We start from the raw sequence: 13,144 nt of genomic DNA, 5'->3' as shown, positions 1-13,144 counted from the left end.
CAAAAATATTGTATTTTCAGCTGTAAAATAAAACGAAAGTAAGACGCAAAAACGAAACTTAAAGGGGAAGCATAGGAATAGTGCATATAGAACATGTCTAACGCTTCTTAAACTTGCTTTCAATGAGAGTGACAGATCTATAACTCTCACAAGTTACATATTGCAGCTTTAACAGGAACTACCATAAATTATCTTCTGTAGCATTAAATGGTGATGTGTTGCATATGGCTCATGATGGCTTACATTCAGGCTCAAGTCCAAGTTGCATGACAGAGTATTTCTGTAGTAGGTGCGTAACAGAGAGCGTTTTTGTGCAGTTAATCTTTCAGATTCAGGTTGCTGTCACAGCTTTGACAGGGTGTCTTTGCTTTGGTTGTGCATGGTGCGTCTGCAGGTGAAAAACATTGAGGAGCGCAGGCAGCGTCACCTGGACTCAGTGCTGGAGCTGATGGAGAGTGGCCAGGCTGTTGGAGGCATGGTCAGCACTACCACAGGTACTGCTGCTCCTCACACATACTTCTACTTCATAGAATGCACTGTATTTAAACCCTGGCCCTACAAAGCTGAAAATCTCAACTTGATCTGAATCTTTCCTTAAAGGGGAATTCCTCATATTCATTATCTCCAGCACCATACCAGTGTCTACATAAACGTCCCTTTTTCAGGACCCTGTCTTTCAAAGATAATTTGTAAAAATCCAAATAACTTCACAGATCTTCATTGTAAAGGGTTTAAACACTGTTTCCCATGCTTGTTCAATGAACCATAAACAATTAATGAACATGCACCTGTGGAACGGTCGTTAAGACACTAACAGCTTACAGATGGTAGGCAAGGTCACAGTTATGAAAACTTAGGACACTAAAAAGGCCTTTCTACTGACTCTGAAAAACACCAAAAGAAAGATGCCCAGGGTCCCTGCTCATCTGCGTGAACGTGCCTTAGACATGCTGCAAGGAGGCATGAGGACTGCAGATGTTGCCAGGGCAATAAATTGCAATGTCCGTACTGTGAGACGCCTAAGACAGCGCTACTGGGAGACAGGACGGACAGCTGATCGTCCTCGCAGTGGCAGACCACATGTAACAACACCTGCACAGGATCGGTACATCCGAACATAACACCTGCGGGACAGGTACAGGATGGCAACAACTGCCAGAGTTACACCAGGAAAGCACAATCCCTCCATCAGTGCTCAGACTGTCCGCAATAGGCTGAGAGAGGCTGGACTGAGGGCTTGTAGGCCTGTTGTAAGGCAGGTCCTCACCAGACATCACCGACACAAACCCACCGTCGCTGGACCAGACAGGACTGGCAAAAAGTGCTCTTCACTGACGAGTCGCGGTTTTGTCTCACCAGGGGTGATGGTCGGATTTGCGTTTATCGTCGAAGGAATGAGCGTTACACCGAGGCCTGTACTCTGTAGCGGGATCGATTTGGAGGTGGAGGGTCTGTCATGGTCTGGGGCGGTGTGTCACAGCATCATCGGACTGAGCTTGTTGTCATTGCAGACAATCTCAACGCTGTGCGTTACAGGGAAGACATCCTCCTCCCTCATGTGGTACCCTTCCTGCAGGCTCATCCTGACATGACCCCCCCAGCATGACAATGCCACCAGCCATACTGCTCGTTCTGTGGGTGATTTCCTGCAAGACCGGAATGTCCGTGTTCTGCCATGGCCAGCGAAGAGCCCGGATCTCAATCCCATTGAGCACGTCTGGGACCTGTTGGATCGGAGGGTGAGGGCTAGGGCCATTCCCCCCCATACATGTCTGGGAACTTGCAGGTGCCTTGGTGGGAGAGTGGGGTAACATCTCACAGCAAGAACTGGCAAATCTGGTGCAGTCCATGAGGAGGAGATGCACTGCAGTACTTAATGCAGCTGGTGGCCACACCAGATACTGAATGCTACTTTTGATTTTGACCCCCCCCTTTGTTCAGGGACACATTATTCCATTTATGTTAGTCACATGTCTGTGGAACTTGTTCAGTTTATGTCTCAGTTGTTGAATCTTGTTATGTTCGTACAAATATTTACACATGTTAAGTTTGCTGAAATTAAACGCAGTTGACAGTGAGAGGACGTTTCTTTTTTTGCTGAGTTATGTGTAAACTCCACATTTCTATGTTCTGTAGTTAAAAAGGTCCTAAGAAAGTGCCACGTGATGATGATGATGATGATTTTATGATTATGATAATACAAATTATGTGTCAAAGTAAATGTAACACTTCCTATTTGTTCTGTGTATCCAGACTGGAACCAGCCGGCCCAGGTGAATGACACCCAGCAGGTCCAGCGTATCATCTCTCGTTGCAGCTGTCGCATGTACTATATCGGCTACAGCCACGACATCGACCCTGAGCTGGCCACGCAGATCAAACCCCCAGAGGTACGGCGCAACGAGAAGGAAGACCTGCTGAAAAAACAAGCTGGTAAGGCAACCCATAGAGCTCATATAATGCACTGTTTTATACAATAATTTTTTTGTATCAGTATCTAGAATTAACGTTTTCCTGAATTGTTTTGTCCTGTTGTTTGGATGCCAAAGTCCATTCTAGTGTTCTATTTTATTCTGCGAGGCAACCGACATCCTCAAATACAGTGTCAGAACATGCTGACAATCTTGCTGTGTTGTTATTGAGTGTAAAGGCTTGAGCCCTTCAACTTTATGTCTTCCCCCCCCACTGCACTATCAGGGGCTGTGGACACCTTCACCCTCATTCACCATGACCTGGAGATCTCCACCAACCCTGTGCAGTATGCTATGATCCTGGACATCGTCAACAACCTACTGCTGCACGTTGAGCCCAAACGCAAGGTAACGAGATGCCTCAATATCTGACTAGGCAGTGTTTTGTCCTATAGCATTTGCAACTGTATACGGGGCAAATCCTAACTTCCACTTAAGTCGAATTTTCACTTAGTCATGCATTGAGGTCAGTGAAAATGTTACTTGAGTGAAAGTTTGCATTCACCCTTTACTGTATGACAGCTGAAGTCTCTGCACTGTACAAGTCCCTTATGCGTCCCAAATGGCATGATATTCTCTATGTAGTGCATTACTTTTGACCAGGGCTCTAAATAGGAAAAATCGGGAATAGGGTGCCATTTGGGATGCATCCCGTCCTACCCTCTGACCATGTTGTGTGGGGGGTCTGTCCCCAGGAGCACAGTGAGAAGAAGCAGCGAGTGCGTTTCCAGCTGGAGATCTCCAGTAACCCAGAGGAGCAGCGCAGCAGCATTCTACACCTGCAGGAGGCCGTCAGGCAGCATGTGGCCCAGATCAGACGCCTGGAGAAACAGATCTACTCCAATATCAGGGTGAGCCATTGGACAGACTGACACTGATTTCAGCACTGTTACTTGTGAGGTGAAAACCAAAGGTGAAGGTAATTCCTCTGGGAGGGACGATACAGTTGTATTCGATCTAGTTTTACTTTATTCAATTATAATCTAGAGAGGGAATAAAACACATCCCTGTGTTATGAACCCCACTAAGTGTGTATTTGACCTGTGTGGTGTGTGACCTCCCCCAGGCCCAGCCTGAGGAGCTGAGAGGAGATGAGCTGTCAGAGATCAACGTGAGGCTGCAGAACCAGCTCAACCAGGAGAAGACTGACATGCAGATGAAGAGTGAGGAGCTCAACATCCTCATCAGGTCAGCCCAACACCGCCACACACACACCATCATTTCAATGACTAGGAAAACTACTCGGCCAACCATGGGAAGTTCTGAGATACTTCCTAAGAATACTGACTAGTTTTTCCCTGTATGTCTCTCTCTGCTCCCAGATGTTTTAAAGACTTCCAGCTGCAGAGGGCCAATAAACTGGAGCTGCGTAAGCCCCCGGAGGACGTGAGTGTGGTTCGCAGGACAGAGATCTGCTTTGCCCAGGCCCGCTGGTGTCTCACTGAGGAGGATGGACAGCTGGGCATCGCTGAACTGGAGCTGCAGAGGTTCATGTACAGCAAGGTGGGTGGGCACAGGACAGGGAGGACACTGCTGCTCTGTCCTAACAAGGAGATTACCCTAACTCTTTTGATACTGTGCTTCGGCTAGAGAGCTGGGCCCATATTCACAAAAAGTATCAGATTAGGAGTGCTGAAATAGGATCCGTTTTGCCTTTTAGATAGTAATGAATAAGATTTTATAGACTGGGTACCTGATCCTAGATTAGTACTCCTACTCTGAGACGCTTTATGAATGCGGGCCCTGATGTTGACGCTAAACATCTGTTAAACTGTCTCCCACAGCTGAACAAGTCAGACGACACAGCAGAGCATCTCCTGGAACTGGGCTGGTTCACCATGAACAACCTGCTCCCCAACGCTGCATACAAGGTCAGGAAATAGTGCTCATCTCTGACTTTTTCTTTGGTAAGGGCAGTCTGCAGCTCAATCCGTGTATCCTTTGGATACATTTTTACAACAGGTGGAGCTATGAACCTGTGAAGCTAACAGATATTGCCTCTAAAAGGGATCTCTGATAGGGCAAGCCTTTTTGTTTAGTTTCTTCAATATTTTGTCAGAAACAAGAAGTTTCCATCTTCTGCTGTTACTGATCCAATGGTTCCAGGCCATGTTGCACCAAACATGTTGTGCTCACAAAGACCTCTAAAGCAGTGTTTGCTTGTGTTGATAACGCTACTTGGTTTCCCCTGTGCAGCATGTGAGGGTATGTATGGAGATGGTACAGTAACTGGGAGTCCATGTCACTGTTGACGCCATACTGTTCATCATCCAGTCAGCATCACGGAAATCTCACTCAGAATATTATGTGTGTGTCCCAAATGGCACCCTATTCCCTATATAGTGCACTACTTTTGACCAGAGTCCCATGGGCCCTGGTTAATAGTAGTGCATTATTAACAGAATACGGTGCCATTTGGGACTGAGCCTTTGTTATTCAGCATTGCATGTCCACCATGGGACTGGGTCACTCCAATGCCCACCTACACAGTCCTTCCTCTTTTTGCGTGCTCCTCATTGCATTTGCACCATCATCTGAATGCTGTACGGTACCGTGCCTTACATCGCTGTCTGAGTCATGTTTGTTTTCCAGATGTTTTCCCGTTCATATGGGATATTTAGGAGGAAAAATCCATGTAGCTGTGAATTGATTCATGTATCCTCCTGCACACCATTCATGCTGTATGGACACATTTCAGATGAATTGTATTGTCTTTACAGAATATACTGTATTCTGAATTAAATTGGTTTCCTACATTACATGAAACATCTTTTTGGGTTGCGTCATGAGTCAGCGGTTAGGAGCATGGCATTATTCCAGGGATTATTTTGTCTGCATCCCGAATGACACCATATTCCCTATATAGTGCACTACTTTTGGTGCCATTTGGGATGCAGCCTCTGTGTTGTGACTTAGCTTCATGAAAGCTGTCTCCTAGGTGGTGTTGCGTCCTCAGAGCCCGTGTCAGTCCGGCCGGCAGTTTGGCCTGCGCATCTTCAGTAAGGTCCGGCCCCCAGTGGGAGGAATCTCAGTCAAGGAGCACTTTGAGGTGAGGAGGAAGCATGTGATCATAACATTGAAGATGTATTAACATGTGATCATAACATTTAATTATGAAAGCATTGGGAGCATGCAGTTAGACGTGTTTCTCTGTTATAATGTGTTTGTGTCACCAGGTGAACGTGGTTCCTCTCACCATCCAGCTCATGTACCAGTTCTTCAAAAGGATGATGGGATTCTTCTTCCCAGGAAGGAATGTGGAGGAGGAGGAAGTTGCTGATGAGGAGGACAAGTCCCGAATGGTCACCACTGGTATGTATTGGGACTACCTACTAGCATCCTGTCCAGGCGGTGTACTTGTACAGTGAGGGAAAAAAGTATTTGATCCCCTGCTGATTTTGTACGTTTGCCCACTGACAAAGACATGATCAGTCTATAATTTTAATGGTAGGTTTATTTGAAGAGTGAGAGACAGAATAACAACAAAAAAATCCAGAAAAACGAATGTCAAAAATGTTATAAATTGATTTGCATTTTAATGAGGGAAATAAGTATTTGACCCCTCTGCAAAACATGACTTAGTACTTGGTGGCAAAACCCTTGTTGGCAATCACAGAGGTCAGACGTTTCTTGTAGTTGGCCACCAGGTTTGCACACATCTCAGGAGGGATTTTGTCCCACTCCTCTTTGCAGATCTTCTCCAAGTCATTAAGGTTTCGAGGCTGACGTTTGGCAACTCGAACCTTCAGCTCCCTCCACAGATTTTCTATGGGATTAAGGTCTGGAGACTGGCTAGGCCACTCCAGGACCTTAATGTGCTTCTTCTTGAGCCACTCCTTTGTTGCCTTGGCTGTGTGTTTTGGGTCATTGTCATGCTGTAATACCCATTTTCAATGCCCTGGCTGAGGGAAGGAGGTTCTCACCCAAGATTTGACGGTACATGGCCCCGTCCATCGTCCCTTTTATGCGGTGAAGTTGTCCTGTCCCCTTAGCAGAAAAACACCCCCAAAGCATAATGTTTCCACCTCCATGTTTGACGGTGGGGATGGTGTTCTTGGGGTCATAGGCAGCATTCCTCCTCCTCCAAACACGGCGAGTTGAGTTGATGCCAAATAGCTCGATTTTGGTCTCATCTGACCACAACACTTTCACCCAGTTCTCCTCTGAATCATTCAGATGTTCACTGGCAAACTTCAGACGGGCCTGTATATGTGCTTTCTTGAGCAGGGGGACCTTGCGGGCGCTGCAGGATTTCAGTCCTTCACTGCGTAGTGTGTTACCAATTGTTTTCTTGGTGACTATGGTCCCAGCTGCCTTGAGACCATTGACAAGATCCTCCCGTGTAGTTCTGGGCTGATTCCTCACCGTTCTCATGATCATTGCAACTCCACGAGGTGAGATCTTGCATGGAGCCCCAGGCCGAGGGAGATTGACAGTTATTTTGTGTTTCTTCCATTTGCGAATATTCGCATCACCTTCTCACCGAGCTGCTTGGCGATGGACTTGTAGCCCATTCCAGCCTTGTGTAGGTCTACAATCTTGTCCCTGACATCCTTGGAGAGCTCTTTGGTCTTGGCCATGGTGGAGAGTTTGGAATCTGATTGATTGATTGCTTCAGGTGTCTTTTATACAGGTAACAAGCTGAGATTAGGAGCACTCCCTTTAAGAGTGTGCGCCTAATCTCAGCTCGTTACCTGTATAAAAGACACCTGGGAGCCAGAAATCTTTCTGATTGAGAGGGGGTCAAATACTTATTTCCCTCATTAAAATGCAAATCAATTTATAACATTTTTGACATGTGTTTTTCTGGATTTTGTTGTTGTTATTCTGTCTCTCACTGTTCAAATAAACCTACCATTAAAATTATAGACTGATCATTTCTTTGTCAGTGGGCAAACGTACAAAATCAGCAGGGGATCAAATACCTTTTTCCCTCACTGTACATCAAGCTACAGAAACAGAAGCTGGGTGCCTGCCCTATGGGCCATTCTGACTCGGACAAGGCTTACTTACTTACCAGTTATTGATGTGCAACAGTTATGCTTTACTAAATACTTTCACTTGCCCTCAAGTCTCCATCCATCATATACATGTTGACCAGCCTGAAATCCACACTTCGCGCCACCCAACCAATCAATATTAGTTTCCATTGTCTGCCAACTCTTGTGTAGTATTGGATTGCTAGTTGCTGTGTCACCCCTGGTGTCTATTAAAAGCCTGGGTCTAGTGTGACCTTGAGGGCTGTGTGAGAGGGTGTGTCCCACATGACACCCTATTCCCTACATAGTGCACTATGGGCCCTGGTCAAAAGTAGTGCACTATAAAGGGGATAGGGTGCCATTTTGGAGAGTTAGAGGAGTATAGGGTGTGGACTCTGTAGAGTCATTCAGAGGCCATGCTGCTGATGCTGCTGCTGTCTTTCTTGCACTCACATCCACACTTGTTTTTCTTCCTGGCACTGGTTCTGCTGATTGCGGCTATTTCAATGGGTGTAATAACTTGCAATTACTGTGATATGTGGTTGTTTTTCCTACTGAACTTAGTTGAGTGCACTGACTGTAAGTCAATCTTGATAAAAGCATATTCTAAATCAGGGGTGTCAAACTCAATCAGGGCCATATTGAAAAAACAACTAATTCACAGGCCAGACATTGCCTATTATGTTTGTTTTTATACAAGTGCGACCCAAACTGGCAATTGTTTTATTTGAATAAATATGGCCCTGATGGCCCTTTTTATAATGTCCACTTATGTATACATAGGATGCCATATGTGCCTATCGTCAACCAATCTTTCTCAAATCCTTTCGGGCTAAATTCCAGCTAAACTTGGAGAGGACAGTTAGGCCTCCTAAGTACTTACAGAAAGCATGCTTCTAATGAATAGTTACAAATAGCCATATTAGACTGAAAGATATATGGTAATATCACCAAATTTGTGAGGCTCCATGCTCATTAGTTGCTCATTCAACATATTTGCTGCTACTTCACTCAACCCCATTTTAAAAGTCTCCCATGCTAAGTGTTTTACATTTCCTGAGACCAACCAGAAATGTTTCCTTGGCCAAATATTCCCAGATATTCACCAAATGTTACGCAAGGCAAAAGAGTTGGCTACTCTTCAATTGCTCGTTCGGTGCAGCAGACTGCAAGGCTGTAGTGCTGCCAGAGCACACCGGTGTGTCGCTCTGCCACTCCTCTCACATTGGTGCTCGTTTAGTAAAGTTAGATCAAAGTTGAATCAATGTCTTGGAAGATCACATAATGATTCATTAGTATTCTACATAACAGAATCAAATATAGTAGCATAGTATGTTACTATTACACCAAAAACACCACCTAATTGACATTTTAGGATGGTTAGCTGAATGGTACAAAGAAAATATGTGGCCAAAACTCAACAGCACGCCAATAGGCAGATCTAAATGCTTATGCAAATGCTGCCACATGTTTTTATTCATGTAGGCTACACTGTCCCGCAAAATCATCCTGTTGTCTCGCATTTGGGTATTTTAAATGTGGTCACCCTAGTCATGTGTCCGTACACTTTCCCTCCGCTGTAAACGGGACACACGAAAGCAGCGCAATTGACATTGAATTCACCTTTGAATTCACGGATGCAAGCGCATCAGGCTGTAATTTCATAAAGTAGATCACTCAACTGTTGAGTCATTTTATACTCGCTTGTGTGTCCTATTGTCTATTTTAATAGTAATTTATACCCGCTTGTGAATCCTTTATCTTGTAACTTTTTGACAACCAAGATGACAGTTTCTTGGCATGGACATTTAGCCTACAACACATTTAAACATTAGGTCTGGTAGAAGATTCAGTCAGTACCATTAGTGCCGATATGATACAGTGCATTGGCTGGTTCGTGCCTCGTGAGTGGGTCTGGGAAGAGGGGTGTTTGTGTGGCAATGCACTGCAGTTGGACGTGTAGCACGTTGGCAGTGCTTGCTGTGACGTGTAGTGCAGCGCATTGCGGGCTGTATGGAAGCGGGCCAAAATGATTTGACAACCCAAATCATTGCGTGGGCTGGATAGAAATGTGTCATGGGCCGGATTCGGCCCGCGGGCCTTGTTTGACACGTGTGTTCTAAATGATTTTATTGTAATTTGTATCTCAGGCATGCCTGTCACCAAGCCTAGGCAGCTCTCAGAGGACACCATGGGGGTCATGGGCCCCAGTAAAGGGGTCACCCAGGGCTTGAACCGCACCTCTGGGGTCAGGAGGTCCTTCCGAAAGGCTGTTGAGGTATTTGTTGTGTTTTTTTAATGAGAAATGGGAAAAGATTCATCTTTATGTGTTGATGTATCCCCAAATGTTCATACTGCCATACTACTTTGCCACCCAGCTACATCTGCTGGTGGAATTGGCTCGTTGTTTTCACAAGCACTTCCCAACTTTCTCGTTAAAGTTAGGCTGCTTCAGATATGGCATCCTGTACCCTATATAGTGCACTACTTTTGAGCAGAGCTCTATGGTCCCTGGTCAAAAGTATTGCACTATGATGAGGATTAGGGTGCCATTACAGACGCAGCCTTAGATCTTTCATACCGTATTGAAACTGAAGTATGTCTTATTTCTCTATCTAGCATCCTGTAGATGACATTGACAAGATGAAGGAGAGAGCAGCCATGAATAACTCGTTCATCTACATCAAGATCCCCCAGGTTCCCCTCTGTGTCAGCTACAAGGCAGGTATCACCATGTGCTAAGGTTAAGGGTAGCAAAATTCTGGTAATTTTCCAGAAATGCCAGTTGGATGATTCCCGTATTTCCTGCACATTCCCTCCTGATTCCAGGAATCGTCCAACCAGGATTTCTGGAAAATCTGGGAATTTGCCAGGATTTTGGAACTAGCTAAAGTACAACGGTACTCAATGCTTGGATTCAAGCCAGTTGTTGATTCTATATACATGTCGTTGTGTCAGTGAGTTCATAAATAAACATTCCCCCGAAGGGAGATGTTTAATCTCACTCAGCCATTATTAGATACAGAGAGATGTCATCAGGTCACACATGTTTTGTTCTCAGACTGAAAAAATACCTCAACATCTGGTGTGTTGTCATGTGTTTTAGCTGTTTGTATATGTAAACCACCTCACACTGTTGGCTTGTTTGTGACATGGATGCCATTTTTAATCCCTCTCAGATTTTCAATTTCATGTCTTCAGGGATTTGCAAAATAATCGTTATTTTCCAATGACAGCATTATCTTGACTTCCAGATTACATAATGCTTGGTATTATCAACCATGGGGTTTCAATCCTTTTTCATCGCTGATTTAAGTAAATGTTTAATAAATGTACATTTTTAATATTGAAAATGTAATATTCGTATATAAATATGTAATATCATTAAACAGGAGATCAATGAACACACACACAGACATGTCATGAAGGCATGATTATTGAATCCTATTTTCTCATCAGGATTGTAACAGAATCAAAAACAGGATTGTATGAACAACTGTTGTACTTTTTAACTCCCAGACAATGTAGTTTCATTATGTATTGTGTGCTTGTGTCCACATAGGGAGAGAAAAACAGTGTTGACTGGAAGGATCTGAACCTGGTTCTGCCTTGTCTGGAGTACCACAACAACACGTGGACCTGGCTGGACTTTGCCATGGCTGTGAAGAGGGACAGAGGAAAGCCCTGGTAGCACAGGTACTGCACTGCACCCTGTCCCGCTTATTACTAACCCAACCACTGCGTGGTAAAGTTCCCCCTAGATACAGATCTAGGATCAGCCTCCCCTCCCCCTTGACCATTAGTGGGGAAAATGCAAAACCCAGGGTCAGCATGTAGGGGCAACTTAATCCTGTTCCGTACTGCACAGTACCCTGGCCCCTTCCATTACCAACACATCCATGTCCTACAGTAGCAGTTAGATGGCAAAAACATTTAAATGTAAAAATGGTGATGGTCCAAGCTGCCAAAATGCCAATCCCTGCCTAAAGCTATTTTTATATGTCACAATATAGAACTATTTATAGTTGACTTCAGTCATATGTCCTATATATTTCTCATGTTTTCCTTTTCCCATCCATAGATGATAATGGTCTCCCGGGTGGCGCAGTGGTCTAAGGCACTGCATCTCAGTGCTAGCTGTGCCACTAGAGATCCTGGTTCGAATCCAGACTCTGTTGTAGCCGGCCGCGACCGGGAGACCCATGGGGCGGCGCACAATTAGCCAGCGTCGTCCAGGGTAGGGGAGGGAATGGCCGGCAGGGATGTAGCTCAGTTGGTAGAGCATGGCGTTTGCAACGCCAGGGTTGTGGGTTCAATTCCCACGGGGGGCCAGTATGAAAATGTATGCACTCACTTAACTGTAAGTCGCTCTGGATAAGAGCGTCTGCTAAATGACTTAAATGTAAATGTAAAGGAGTTCTTGAACCACATGTTATTTTATATGTGGTTGACATGTGTTTCCTCCCCCTCCCTCTCTGTGTAGATGATAAAGGAGAAGCTGCGTCTGAAGCCGGCGTCGGGCTCTGACTCTCGTGGCAAGGCGTTTGAGGGGAAGTCCGACACGAGCATGCAGCAGCAGGAGGGGGATGAGAAGGCCCGACTCCTCATCGGTCTCAGCAGCTCAGACAAGAGCTCCAGCAAGAAGAGCATCTTCAGCCGACGCAAGTGACCGACAGGCCTACATTCACTTCCACTGAACCAGTACTGTACTGGACCACTGCGCTCTAGTCTATGGCAGTGTCTGAAATGGCACCCTATACCCTACATAGTGAACTACTTTCGACCAGGGTCCTATGTTTCCTGGTCAGAAGTAGTGCACTGTATAGAGAATAGGGTGCCATTTTGGGATGCAGACTATGGCAGCTACAGTAGCACACTCCCCAGCCCATGGAATCATGGAGAGGTCAGACTGCCTTTACTAGTGTGTTATCTGATGACACTTGACATTGTCAAATACTGTATGCATGTGGAGCTGCAGGTCATTATGGGGCAGAGAGACTGATAATAAAACAGTGCCAGGACTGATCCTGACCCTCCCTGTTCTTTGTATTTGTGATGATCTAAAAGTCACAACTGACCCTAGATCAGCACTCCTATTCTAAGAGGCTTTATGGATACATGGCCCAGTTCTCTGCTAAAAACAAATATCAGGGTCTTATTGACCAAATGTATCTTTTTGTTTTCTTGTTTGTTTATTTGTTTTTCATGCCATACAGTAAACATTTCATTTTCATTCAATGCATCACGCATGGTCCTGAACTTTCAGAATGAGCAGCCTATACTTGTTGCATTAATAGCATGACTGGGGTGATGGCTATTTTTTTAGTTTCACTGTCTGCTCTTTCCCCTTTAAATCAATTAGAACATTTCATAGTTTATATGTTGACTATGGTTGTGTCTCAAATAGCACCCTATTACCTATATAGTTCACTACATTAGGGGATAGGATGCCAAAGTAGTGCACTATATAAGGGATAGGATGCCATTTTAAGATGCAAATAATGTGACTTGTTCAGAGCATCGTTTCCTGCTGGTTCAGGAATACTGTATCCTCAAGCAAATGTAAATCAGGTAGATTGTAAAACATTTATCTCAAATGAAAGTACCTTGACAACCATAGAGCGGCAGGTAGCTTAGTGGGTAAGAGTGTTGTGCCAGTAACCGAAAGGTCGCTGGTTCTAATCCCCGAGCCGA

General features: G+C 44.9%; 1 protein-coding gene across 1 annotated transcript in view; it reads left to right on the top strand.

The window, feature by feature from the left end:
- LOC121560027 (protein KIAA0100-like) overlaps window positions 1-13,144 on the top strand; it is a 35,857-nt gene extending 22,713 nt beyond the window's left edge. Inside the window, 14 exon segments of the mRNA XM_045218017.1 lie at window positions 395-494; window positions 2,254-2,433; window positions 2,698-2,819; window positions 3,167-3,322; window positions 3,538-3,659; window positions 3,794-3,974; window positions 4,256-4,342; window positions 5,410-5,520; window positions 5,648-5,783; window positions 9,601-9,728; window positions 10,070-10,171; window positions 11,013-11,121; window positions 11,124-11,146; window positions 11,934-13,144. Of these exon segments, the coding sequence (XP_045073952.1) occupies window positions 395-494; window positions 2,254-2,433; window positions 2,698-2,819; window positions 3,167-3,322; window positions 3,538-3,659; window positions 3,794-3,974; window positions 4,256-4,342; window positions 5,410-5,520; window positions 5,648-5,783; window positions 9,601-9,728; window positions 10,070-10,171; window positions 11,013-11,121; window positions 11,124-11,146; window positions 11,934-12,119 (1,743 nt within the window). The 3' untranslated portion in view covers window positions 12,120-13,144.

Source organism: Coregonus clupeaformis, chromosome 6 (assembly GCF_020615455.1).
Source record: "Coregonus clupeaformis isolate EN_2021a chromosome 6, ASM2061545v1, whole genome shotgun sequence".
Lineage (NCBI taxonomy): Eukaryota > Metazoa > Chordata > Actinopteri > Salmoniformes > Salmonidae > Coregonus > Coregonus clupeaformis.
The sequence above is the reverse complement of the archived record's forward strand: the minus strand, read 5'-3'. Positions and strand labels throughout refer to the sequence as shown.